Genomic DNA, 12,570 nt, shown 5'->3' with positions numbered 1-12,570 from the left:
ACAAGCTGATAAAAAACAACGTGAATAATATTATTGGTATGAGAAGAAAGCGGGATACGCTACGTATCTGTGGCTCAGGGTTTTTCCATCTCACGCACTGCTAAATGCTGCTACCATCCAGGCAGCAAAAGGTTCAGAAGGGAAGAGCACAACATGAAGAGCAAGTGGTAGGTACCCTAGCCTTGGTACTGCTTGCTTCTCTGCCCCAAAATTGGTTTGTCTCACTGCTTCTGCAAAACAAGAGATCGTGTGTGCAGCCTCTTTGGTGATTTACTGTACCAGCCACTCCCTTCCAGTAGGAATCACAGAAAACACTGTCAAAAAATTTCTCAAACATCAGCCAGGACCACAAGTAGAGGGATAATGTTCACAAGTTGTCACTCCAGCAAAAAAGAAATTGGGAATGTGCAACAGTAAAGGTGGGGTGTGACTTAGCAGTAATGATGCTGAGAATGAAAGTTGTTTCTACTGGGCTTTGCAAAAGTAAGAAACCAATTGGTTTTACTAACTAGCCCCTTTTCTTTCTGGTAGGCACTGGGAAGCTTGGGGAACCTCTTTTGCAGGAGCATCAAGGCAGGTGCAGCACTGGGTGCTCAGCTCTGCAGGATGCTCTGAGCTATTCCTCCAACCCCCCACCAAAAAGAAGACCTCATAAAGGAGGAAACGTCTCCCTTGGCCACACACAGCCCCTCTGTACTGCCAATGGGCATGGATCCAAAGCCTGCTCAAGCCCAAACACGCTTAGCATTCATATGGCTTGGATGGAAAATAAGTGGTTGGGAAAGGCATGAGAAGAGAGAAATTCCACCTAATTCTAAAACCGAAATGATAGGATAACTACGGTTGGAAAACACCACCAAGATCATCCTGTCCAATTCCAACCCACCCTTGCTCAGCAAGTACTGCAAGTGGCCAAGAAGTTTGGTCATGGGGAAGTAGTGTCCAGTAGCAGGAATGGGAATGTGCCATGGGGAAGTGGCTGGGATTTGAGGACATGTCACAGGGAAGTGGCTAGAATCAATGAGGATGTGCCATGGGGAAGGACTGGGATCAATGGGGATGTGCCATAGGGGAGTGTCTGGGATAAATGGGAACGTGCTGTGGAGAAGTTGCTAGAATCAATGGGATGTGCCATAGGGAATGGCTGGGATCAAAGACCCTCAAGGGAATGGCTGGAGGCAGGTACGAGCCATTCCCAACTGGCTGACAACATGAGCAAGACTTAGCATCGAGGAGGAATGTGGGGATTTACTCCTCAAGACCCACCGTGTCTGCCAGGGCTACAGCCCAAACACTGCAGGCACAGAGCATGTGCTCGATAAGAACCCAGCAACAGATGCCAGCGGATTTACTGTGGGCCAGGAGGCCCCGTGCAGGTCTGCAGGCTGCTGGCAGGGTCAGCTGTAAATATTCCCTCACAATCAAAGGCATTCATCGAAGGATTACATGCTGGGGACTTTGTGGTAAAGTAAATTTGCAGCTAGCAGGACCATTAATAGTCAAGCAGTAGAGTGGCTTGCTGGCTGCCATTGATTCTCCCCCCAGTGATTTTTACTACATGGGGCTGGGGGGTTTGAATGGTGTGGCCCTAAGAAATCAGCTTAGGGGTAGGAGCGGGGGCTCCTCCAACAAAGAGAGCTCAATGACAGTGAGTAACGCCACATGTGAGCTGATTTCATAACCTGATGGAGATCAGCCTCGTCCCTACCAAGGGGTGGGAAGCGCCGGACCCTTTAAAGAACATTCATGGGGTGTTTGAAAAGCTTGGGAGAGGAAAGGGGAAAGGAATGGCTGAGAAACAAAAGCACAAGGCTGCTCTTGCACCCTGCTGTGATGCTCACAGAACAGAAACACCCACAGCAGAAACTGTGTCACGTATAGGTGCAGGAAAGTTTATAGGGGCAGTGTGAGATGTAGGAATAGGGTAGGATATAGGGACTGGGTGGGATACAGGGGTGACCATGGGATGTCACTTTCCCAGGGCCTTCGGGTGCCACCGTCCATGGGATAGGTCCTTGCTGCCCGGTCCCGGGTCAGGTTGTTCTGCAGCCCTGCTTCTCCTGGCATCAGAGAAAGAGACGAGGAAAGGAGCCAAGAGGGAAGCTAACACCAATCGCATTACATCCTACTGCCTGAGCCGTGGTTTATAATAGAAAAGAAAAGCTGTTTTATAACTTCAAAAAATAATTGGAGCAATTCTTCTCTCTGCAAATCCCACTCCCTTTCACTGGGGAAAGGAATGGAATCAGATAACCAGACAGGAAGAGTTGTGTAAGACACTCTTATGGAACTAAGAATTTACAGATGAGCAATAATCACTCCTTGATGCTGAGTATCTCACCTAAAACAATGAGCTTTACCTCTGGCTTGAGCACACGAGTTCTCCTCCGTCAGAGCAGACTCACAGAAGCCAGGTTACAGAATCATGGAATGGTCTGAGGAAGAGACCTTTAAGACCATGCGGTTGTCTCCCTGCAATGAGAGGGGACACCTACAGCTCGATCCCGGTGCTTCTCTGCATCACTATCTACCAGAGAGGGCTAAAGTGCCCCCGTCCTCAGAGCACTATTACTCCGTTTCTCTTTGGAAAACCTTCCCCACCTTCATTTTCCTGCAGCACAACACACTCCTTCCTTTCTGCCGCGACACAGAGGAGTAACAGAGGAAATGGGAAGAAGAAGGGACCTGCAAAGCCACGTGCACCGGAGCATGGCCGAGAGACAGCGGGGCAGAGTGTAAGGATCAGTAATGAGCCCTATGGATCCCTACGGATTGAAACGTCGGTAACAATATAGATAATAAAAATGTAGGTAATGAAAAGCGGGGTGAGCGGTGCTGCCCTTTGCTGCCCACCCCCATTGCCGAGGATGGAGCCGCAGCGCTGCCCCGCTCGCCCACCCGCCGCATTACCCACGTGCACGCTCCCCACGCCGCTTCCCGCAAGCCCCGCCCAGCGCCTGATCCCGCCTCCCCCCCGCACTCTCATTGGCTCCGCCCGTGACGCCAAGGAGGGCGTGCCCAATGAGCGGCGCGCTTAGCTCAAGCCCCGCCCCATCGGGCCATGAGCTCCGCCTCGCGCGGGGTCTTAAAGCGGCGGCGGCGATGCGCCCGCGGAGCGCCATGAGCCGGGCGGTGCTGGTACTGCTGTGCGCCGGGCTGGGCGCCTGCCTCGCCGCGGGGACCACAGGTAGGTACGGGGTTGGGGGTACGGCGGGAGGTCCCCTCGCGCTGTATCATCCCGCTGAGCCGCCGCTCCGTGCTCGCAGGTGCCCCCAGCGCGCCCCCTACCCCGCGGCTGCGGGTGAAGTTCGAGCTCCGGCGGTCGGCCGACGCCGAGGATGAGGGCTGTGCGCTGGAACTGGGAAGCGAACGGAGGCTGGAGGAGTGTGGCTTCAACGCGACGGCCAGGACCTTCCTCATCATCCACGGGTGGACGGTGAGCGGGGGATATCAGGAGCAGGGGCTGTGATCGGGAGGTTTGGGGCAGCTGCTGAGCGCTGCAGTCTGTGGGGAGTGCTGCACCGGTGCAGCTTCACCGAACTTAAGAATACTGCAGTTGCTGAACTTAACAATTGCACCTGTTCTGCATCACTCCGTGCCTCTGCAAGGTGAGCACAGGCAGCGGAACCTGAGGTTTGTTCCTTGAAGTGTGACCAAATGCCCATTGTAAAAGTGACACTTGATGGAGGTGTGGGCTTCCCATGGCACAGGGCTGGAGCAGGGTGTTGTGTTCTGTATGGACCATTCCAAGCAAACACGTTCCATGCTTCTGTGATCTTCGAGGACCTTTCCAACCCCAACGGGTCCATGGCTGGAAGGGTCCAAGAACTGTGGAGATGTGGCACTTGGGGACATGGTCAGTGGGCATGGTGGGACTGGAGGTCTTTTCCAACCTTAATGATTCTATGGTCCTCAGATATTTTATGACTCTTCCAACCTAAGCCATTCTATGATTCTGTATTCTTATTTCTTATCCACAATTGTGCCATATGCTTCTGGCTCTCCAAGGACAGAAGGCAGGCAGACTTCATTAAGCTGCTTCTGCATTTCATATCCCAGCTGGGGACTTAACCAGTTTTGCCATGGCACTGCAGTTTGCTAGAGAATAATTTTACAATCCATCAGAATTGCTGAGGCTCTTGAGGAAAGAGCGATAAGATGCAAGGAGCTGGTGCCTCTCCTTCCTGTCTTTACAGGCGTGGCAGCTCATTGCAGCCCAAGTGCCAAAACCTGTTTCTCTTACACCATTAGCTTGGTGCACTGGGATTTGCACAGGAGCATGCATTTGCTGTGAAAATGTGAGTGTGTGATTGGGGTGCTCCAGAAGCTAATGTTCAAATATCCTTCCAGATGAGTGGCATGTTTGAGACCTGGCTGGGCAGCTTGGTCTCAGCCCTGCAGGAGAGGGAGAAGGATGCCAATGTGGTGGTGGTGGATTGGCTTTCTCTTGCTCACCAACTCTACACCGATGCAGTGAACAACACACAGGTTGTTGGGAAGAGCATAGCGAGGCTGCTCGACTGGTTGCAGGTAATGTCCTCTGTTGTCATGTTGTGTGTTTGCCAGCAACTGGGGAAGACACTGATGTAACCCCAACCCTAAGGCCAGGTGGAGAAAGGGCTCACAGCTGAAGGACTGTGCTCCTTTGCACCGTGCTTTGCTTACATGGGAGATGCTGCTTTGCAGGTTGCTTGCACTAGTGAGTTCTGAGCAAAATCCAGATGGAAGTCTGCTGCCAGCTCTCCATGCAAGGCTGCATCAGATAGTTCAATACAGAACATCCTATATGGGTGAAAGCTGTGTGCCACAAGCATCACCCACCCCATTCAGCTGGTGCTTATCTTAGTGAAAGAAAGCACCAACCATGCTTGTCTGCCCCCTCCCTCTTCTCTGTTCTTAAAATTGGATTTTGTAGTCCTGCAGATGGAGGCAAAGCCACATATCCTGAAAGACAGGGGCAAATTATTAAGTGTTCTCTTCTTCCCCTTACAGGAGATCCCTCTCTTTAAGCTGGAGAATGTCCATTTGATCGGGTACAGCCTCGGTGCTCATGTTGCTGGCTTTGCTGGTAACCACGTCCATGGGAAAATAGGCAGAATCACAGGTGAGTGGCTCCTGAAGCAGTCTCTCACAATTTACTCTACAGTAGTGAGCTTCCCCATAGAGCATCATTCCCTCTGCTGCTGTAGTGCTTTGGGCTTGCTGAGTCAGAAATGAGAAGTTCCCTACATGGGGCAGCATTGTCTCTTCCAGTGAGAGAGCATCTTTACTTTGAACTGCAGGTAAGAGCTGGAGAATCAATGAAAAATCTGAGGACCTGATCTTGAATGTATTTGAAATTGCATATGAGTTCAGCAGAAGTCCAGCTCATGCTGTTACTGTCCAAATCCTAAGCCTCTGAGTGGCATTGTTTCTGTGATCAAAGCTCATATAGCTCTTGGGTGCAGTTTGTCCCATGGGGTGTTTGGTCAAAACCAGCAACCCCTCCTTCTGAGAGCATAGAGTACTTCTGGAGAAAAGCTGATTTCAACAAGGGAGAACCTAGGACATGGTAGAAGGGAAAGCTTTAAATGTTTAAATGTGACAGTGAGAATTCCTCAGAGCCTGGCAATAAATATCTGTACTGGTAAAACTGCCAAAGTTGGGGAATGGCTCAGGTGCACAACTTCAGTGAGTGAGCTAATGTTGTCCCTTTGGAGCTCATCTCCATGGTCTCAGTAACAAAACAACTTAGTGAGATGATGGGGAAGAGCTCCGAAGGGTCAACACTTGCAGTGAAGCAGGGACTGTGTAGCACCTGGATTAGGAGGGCTCTCAGCAGCAAGTTCTCTCCAGTTTTGTAGGAAATAACCCATTCTGTATCAAACACCCCAGTTCCTTACCTAGCCCTTTGTGCTGTCTCCAACCCAGGCTTGGACCCTGCTGGCCCCATGTTTGAAGGAGTGGACCCTAGCAGGCGCCTTTCCCCTGATGATGCTGCTTTTGTGGATGTCCTTCACACCTATACGAGGGAAACACTGGGTGTCAGCATTGGGATCCAGATGCCTGTGGGCCATGTTGATATCTACCCCAATGGAGGGGACTTCCAGCCTGGCTGCGGACTGAGCGATGTCCTGGGAGCCATTGCCTATGGCAGTAAGTTCACAACTTCTATTGCTGCTTATCAGGGTATGCTCCTTGGGTTGACATACAAGAACAGAGAAAACCATTTTTTCTTAACTGTATCTGTGCTCTTGGAGTTAATTGCTAGGAGCTAGACCTGCTTGTAGATCTGAAGAAGCATGTTGTCCCTCTAACACCTGATCATAACCTAAGGTTGTCTTTTGATCTCCTCCATAAAGGGAGCCAACACATGACTCATCCTCTCCCAATGTTTTGCACTAACCTCTCGAATTGCTTCTGTTTGAGGAAAAAAAAACACCAATTTTTTCCACCCTGCCCCATGCTGGGCTGCAAAACACTGTTGCTCGCTGTCTTAACACCTACCGAGGTGACAAATACTCAAACCAAATGTATCCCTTGCAACTCTGCTCCTCTAGCAATTGGTGAAGTTGTTAAGTGTGAACACGAGCGGTCTGTGCACCTGTTTGTGGACTCCCTCGTGAACCAGGATAAACAAAGCTTCGCGTTTCAATGTACTGATTCCAGTCGCTTCAAGAAGGGCATCTGCCTGAGCTGCCGCAAGAACCGCTGCAGCGGCATTGGCTACAACGCCAGGAGGACACGGCACAAAAGGAACAGCAAGATGTACCTAAAAACCAGAGCTGACATGCCATTCAAAGGTATGCTTCTTAAAAGAACGTGGTCTGATTTCTAGAAGTGGGTCTCAGGTGCCCCTTAAATTCAGTAGTAGGGGGAGATCTAGAGGTAGGTGAGGAGCGTCACCTCCATGCAGGGCAGCAGTAAGAAGTGTGAGGGCTGCATCCCTGGAGGTGCCCAAGGCCATAGGTGGTGCAGCCTGAGTTGGTGGTGGGACAGCCAGCCCGTAGCATGGGTTGGGACTACATGGGCTTTAAGGTTCCTTCCAACCCAACCATTATATGGTTCTACAGTTCTATGATCTTCAAGGTCCCTTCCAACCCAAGCCACAATGCAATTTGGTTTCTTTGGGTTTTGTTTTTTTTTGCTTTTACTATATACTCTTTGTTTCTCTCCAGTCTACCACTATCAGATGAAGATGCATGTCTTCAGCTACAAGAGCCTGGGGGAGGTTGACCCCACCTTCTCTGTCACCCTCCATGGCACCAACGGGGAATCTGAGCCCCTCTCTTTAGAAGTGTAAGTAAGCTGCCTGCTGTGCTCATCTAGATAGCAAGGTGACTGGGGCTAGGCCAGGTGGCATTATTCTTTTTCCTCTGGTAACAATGGCAGTACAACTGAGTCTAGCAGACCTACTTGATCACAATTCAGTATTTCATCTGGTAACTTAATTACATCAAATTGCTTGGAAAGTGATTTGTGCCCAGTTCTTTACATGTTGGTCTTTGTGGCTCATCGCTGAATGCTCTGTTTTTGCTTTATTCCACTGGGCAGCCTCCAGGCCTTTGTATCTCTGGATGTGTTGTTGACCTCCTTTAGCCTCTCCAGAAGGAGACAAGGCATGACGTTCACCCTTAAGCCATGGAAAGGTGGCTGAGCCAAATCCATGATGAGTTGATTGAACACTTTCTTGAGTACAATCAGTAATTAACTGGTGGCAACTCAATGTGAAGGACTTGCTGAGCTGCAAAGGCTCTGTTTAAATGAGCAAGCATCTGGCAGGCTTCCATGAGGAAACACTGAGTCTTTGCTTGTCTTCCAGGCTCGAGCAAATTGGCCTTAATGCTACCAACACTTTCCTGGTCTATACTGAAGAAGACATGGGTGATCTTCAAAAAATAAAGCTCACCTGGGAGGGAGCAACTCAGTCGTGGTACGATCTGTGGAAGGAGCTAAGGAGCTACTGGTACCGGCCTGCCAAGTCCTCCCAGGAGCTGCACATCCGACGGATACGTGTGAAATCTGGGGAGACGCAGCAGAGGTAATGGTGGTGTTGGACAGCACCTGAGCTGGCTCAGCCAAAAGGAGCAATATTCAGAATCCAGCAAGGAAAGGGCAAAGGATGTGAATTTAGCCTAAACTGTCCCGTTTTTAGTGCTACCACCTCCCGCATCTTCATGGTGTAGGAGGAGGTTACTCGCAGCATGAGGCTACGAACCAAGCCTGAAGCAGAACCAGTCACTGCAGATCAGATCTGAGGTTCTTCTGCTTTATTTAGATGCTGGAATAGTCCTGCCTCCCTCTGAGGACTGAATCAGCCTACTTTAAGGTGGTTTTAAACCTTGATACTTGAAGGATTAAAGTTCTGACAGTGTCAAGAACACATACCCAAAGTGTAGGCAGGGCTCTTTATTGCATGATAACATGCTGATCTGGCATAAGCTTGTGTAAAACTGCAGCTGGTAATATGGTAGCACCAACTTAAGCACTATACTGCTCCTTATGAGATCTCTGGAACTGTACAATTACATGGAGCTGTATGCCAGATTGGAAGCATAGCACACCCAAATCCTGTCTTCTTGCTCTGAAGATAACCCAGATCTGTCAAAAGCAGTTGATGCTGACAGCTTTCTCACACTGATCAGCTTTAAATAAGCTTCTCTTGCCATCTGCAAGGTGTTCTCATCCTGCTTTCTGGAACCTGTGAAACGAAGGGGAGGTAAAGAAAAAGATCCACAAGTGCAATTTTACAATAGGACAGAAAGCACTGCATCAGCCACTTGGCAAAGTAATGATGGACCAAGATGCTCCACAGAGGATATCAAACCAAACAGCATGTCCTAGAATGTTTTAATCCATATTACATCTTGTTTGTTAAACTTTAGACAGCAAGAGCTTTCATTGACTCCCAGTTCTTCCTCCCAGGTTTGCTTTCTGCGTGGAAGACTCCCAGCTAACCAGCATATTTCCTGGCAAAGAGCTCTGGTTTGTGAAGTGCACAGATGAATGGAAAAGAAGGTAGGGAAGTCAGCTGGTCAAAATCCTGTGTGCTGTGTGTGGGCACTTGGGGATGAGTCCAGAATCCTTGCAGTAGTGAAAGCTTATTAGATGCTCCTATTAAAGACTGCTGCCCTATAAAGCAGAGGAATGCTGGAGGTGGAAAACATTACCTAAAAGATCACTTCAGCCTTAGCTGCAGAGAAATGTCTTGGTTAAATTTGGCTTAGTGCATCGGTGAGGCACAGCTGAGGATTACCATGGTGTTACAGCACTGACTCCCACCACTTCTGTTGAGGCATGGGAACAGGTTGCTAGAGATGTGGTTGATGTCCCATCTCTGGAGTCTTTCAGAGTGAGGCTGGATCAGGCCCTGGGCAACCTGACCTACCTGTGGTAGGTCCCTGTGCATTGCAGGGGAGTTGGACTACATGTCCTTCAGAGGTGCCTTCCAACTCTATAGATTCTATGATTCTATTCTATGATTCATCTCCATCTATCTCCCCTGGCTCAGCAGTGGCAGCTCAGCTATTGCAGAGCGTGCCTGTCCTGCCTTGACCCCTGGGGACATCCCACTCACCAGGATCTGTCCTCAGAGCATGACTGCTGGCAAGCCTGGTCCCAGCAGTGACAGCCTGATTGCTCCAGGCTGCCTTGAACCATGCTTTGAATCAATCCCCATTCGTTTAACCAAATGACAGCTTCCTGAAGACAAAGCCCAGCCTCACAAATCTCATTCTGTAAACTTAATCCTTTGTTGTTTCTCATCTGGAGACCTAGTGCTTGTTAGGGCTAGCAGAGCCCTTTGCACAACCTTCCTGGTTGAAATCAGCTGATAAATGCTTGCTGGTGCTGGCCCAGGTCTGGCAGAAGCTAGCAGGCTGCTACACACAGTAGCAAACAATCATGTGAATGAAACCCCTGTGCAAAAACTTGTTGCTCTGTAAATGCTCCTGCAACAAGCCTTTTTTGATGTGCTTCTCAATAACCCCATAAAAGAAGTGCTGGCAGATGTCTTCCTGCTTTTGCTGGTGGAGAACAGCTTTTGCATGAGGCAGAGGAGCAGCTCTGATCTCCAAAGCATGATGGTTTCCAGGAAATAGTCTTTCCTTCCAGAAACTGAGCAACTGCTTGCTCTTCAGTTCTCTGTTCCTGCCAAGTTACTGGGAGATGACAGCTCCCTGCTTGAAATTTCAGTCTGTAAGCATCATCAAGTGAATCTGAACAGGCAGAGCCTAAAGACAAGACCTGCAATTTCTTTGCAGCCTGTTCATTATGTGTAATGTCTGCTTCAGGTTCCCACTGAATGGCTGCTGGGAAGGTAGTTGAGTTTTTTCCTTTTTTTTTTTTTTTTTTTTTTTTTGGATAGAATGGTGATGGACAGGGCACGGTGGTGGTGGGTTGATAGTTCGACCTTAATGATTCTATGAAAATACCAGCCTGTACTTTGTGACCTACTTCCCATTGTCCCAGAGATTCTTAGGAATTCTTTGATATTCCTTTTGACTTCTGCATTTAATGAAGTATTTTCTCCTTGCTGCTCTTCCCAGATCTGTCTCAAACACACTCTGAAGATCTCCCTGGAACTCACAATGGAGCAAGCTGGATGCATGAAGACTATGACGATGGGAAGATGCTCTGGCAAAAAAAACCTTGGTAGCACTTAAAGCAAATATCTTTGCAGGACAAAATACTTTGGATCAGATGCAAGAAACTGGGGAGCAGCTGATGGACCGTGGTCCTGGACCCAGAATAACTACAACTTCCCCTGACTGCCTGGGAGATGCATTTAGCCTTGCCCTGACTTTCCTGCTCCCATTAACCATGTCTACAGAGGAGACCTCCGGAGCTCCAGACCTCAGCAATGATGTCCTGGTCTGCCACCAGTGGAGCTGAGAAGAGAATCATATGAACTGCTGGATATAGTGATGCCAGGAACCAGGTGGCATCTACTGTAGGAGCACTATGGGCTGGAGAAGGTGAGACCAGCTCACACTCTGTGTGGGCGTGTGTAGGGAGGAGTGGGGATAAGCACCGTGCTACTTATGTTCAGGTTGTCCTCTGCTTGCCTTAAACCTGCTCTGTGCCTGGCTGATGCTGAGATCTGTGCATCACTGCGTGCCAAGCAGCTCTCCGTCCTCCCTGTCCCTGTGGCATAATGTAGAAAGTGGCAGCTGCTCCTTTCTCCTCAGTCCTCTGTTCCTCAGTCCTTGCTCAACAGTCCATGTTAATTAATCTTTGTGAGAGGCAAATGGCAGCTGCCCAGCACAGGAGGAAGGTAACGGAACTGGACTGTTCCAGGAGAGCTTTGCACTTGTCCTTGTAACTACTGAGAATGTCTGCCTCTGCTCCAGTGCTGCTGTAGTACCAGTGCATAGTTAAGATCTTATTTCCATGCAAAGCATTAAACTGAGCCAACAGCCCATCTTCATTGCCACCACACCTTGCTTGTATTCCTGGTGCCAGATGATCGTGGCTTTGCTCTGAGCTTGGCACTCCACAGCTGGTCCCACTGGCTGCAGCAGAATGGGTTGTATCAGAGGTAAAACTTGTTAGTTTTCTAAGTTTTGGGAGGATAGTTGGTGCAACAACTCTGAACTTTTGGCATGCAGCGAGACAACCTCAGGAAGTGGTGCTGCCGTGTGGTGCACTGAGTTCTGAAGATGGAGTGCATCCTTTGAGGTTCTGAGTTTGTGTAGAGCTTCAATCCGACCAAAGCACACTTGGGGATCTTTTTTATTTCATGGTTTTGTGCAAAGGCTTTAATGATTGAAGCCTTTGGAAAGTAGCCGAGACTTGTAACCCTGCCATATATGGAGTGGTTTCAAAACTGTTTGTATATTCTGGTTTTTGTATGACTTTAAACATTATTTATTTCTCATGCTGTACATATGTAAAGTTTTAAAGAGTTTTGGTTCTGAGTTCCAGTTTTTATAAGCCTTGAGATGAAAATAAAGAGCTCTGTATGAATCAGTGAAGTCTCATTATTAACCTATCGTGGGCTTTCCCAGAACAGCAGAACGTGAACACTGGTTTCCTCAGTCTTTCTAACAGCTGGCACACCATCCAGCTTAAGGAAATCTCTCGTGGTGCTCTGCCCAGCCCCGACTGAAGCTGGTGGCACAGCTCCAGCAGAAAGACTCTGCAAATTAAGTAAATATCCCTAAGCTGTGGGAGATTTACATGAAGTTATTTGGTTAACCTTTTCCTATGAAAACTAAAGCAGACATTGACTGCAAGAATGAGGGGTTTAGGATGTGAGGCGATGGCCTCAAATTGCACTGGGGAGGTTTAGGCTGGTTATTAGGAGACACTTCTTTTTGGGAAGAGTGGTGAGGCAGTGGCTCAGGCTGTGTAGGGAAGGTGGTGGGCTCACCGTCCCTGGAGGTGTTCAAGAACCATACAGATGTGCCACGTGGGGACATGAGCAGTGGGGATGGAAACCTAGGAATCTAGGTTTCCAACTGAATGCTCCTATGGATCTATTCCTCCTGCTCTGCATTTCAGAGCTAACACCACACAGCCCAGCACACACCAACATCCATCCCTGCACATCTCTTCCAGTTTGGAGTTTCAGTGTGTGCCAGTTAAATC

At 49.0% G+C, this 12,570-nt stretch overlaps 1 protein-coding gene across 1 annotated transcript; it reads left to right on the top strand.

Annotated features, from left to right (window-relative positions):
* The first annotated feature begins 3,037 nt into the window (after positions 1-3,037).
* Positions 3,038-11,949, top strand: LIPG (lipase G, endothelial type). Its single transcript, XM_085213514.1, has 10 exons — positions 3,038-3,187; positions 3,267-3,436; positions 4,351-4,530; positions 4,993-5,104; positions 5,911-6,135; positions 6,540-6,782; positions 7,158-7,278; positions 7,802-8,020; positions 8,905-8,997; positions 10,527-11,949. Exons 1-10 carry the CDS (start codon positions 3,103-3,105, stop codon positions 10,546-10,548), a joined length of 1,470 nt encoding a protein of 489 aa, XP_085069640.1. The 5' UTR covers positions 3,038-3,102; the 3' UTR covers positions 10,549-11,949.
* The last annotated feature ends 621 nt before the right edge of the window (positions 11,950-12,570 follow it).

This window comes from Meleagris gallopavo, chromosome Z (assembly GCF_905368555.1).
Source record: "Meleagris gallopavo chromosome Z, MGAL_WU_HG_1.1, whole genome shotgun sequence".
NCBI lineage: Eukaryota > Metazoa > Chordata > Aves > Galliformes > Phasianidae > Meleagris > Meleagris gallopavo.
The sequence above is the reverse complement of the archived record's forward strand: the minus strand, read 5'-3'. Positions and strand labels throughout refer to the sequence as shown.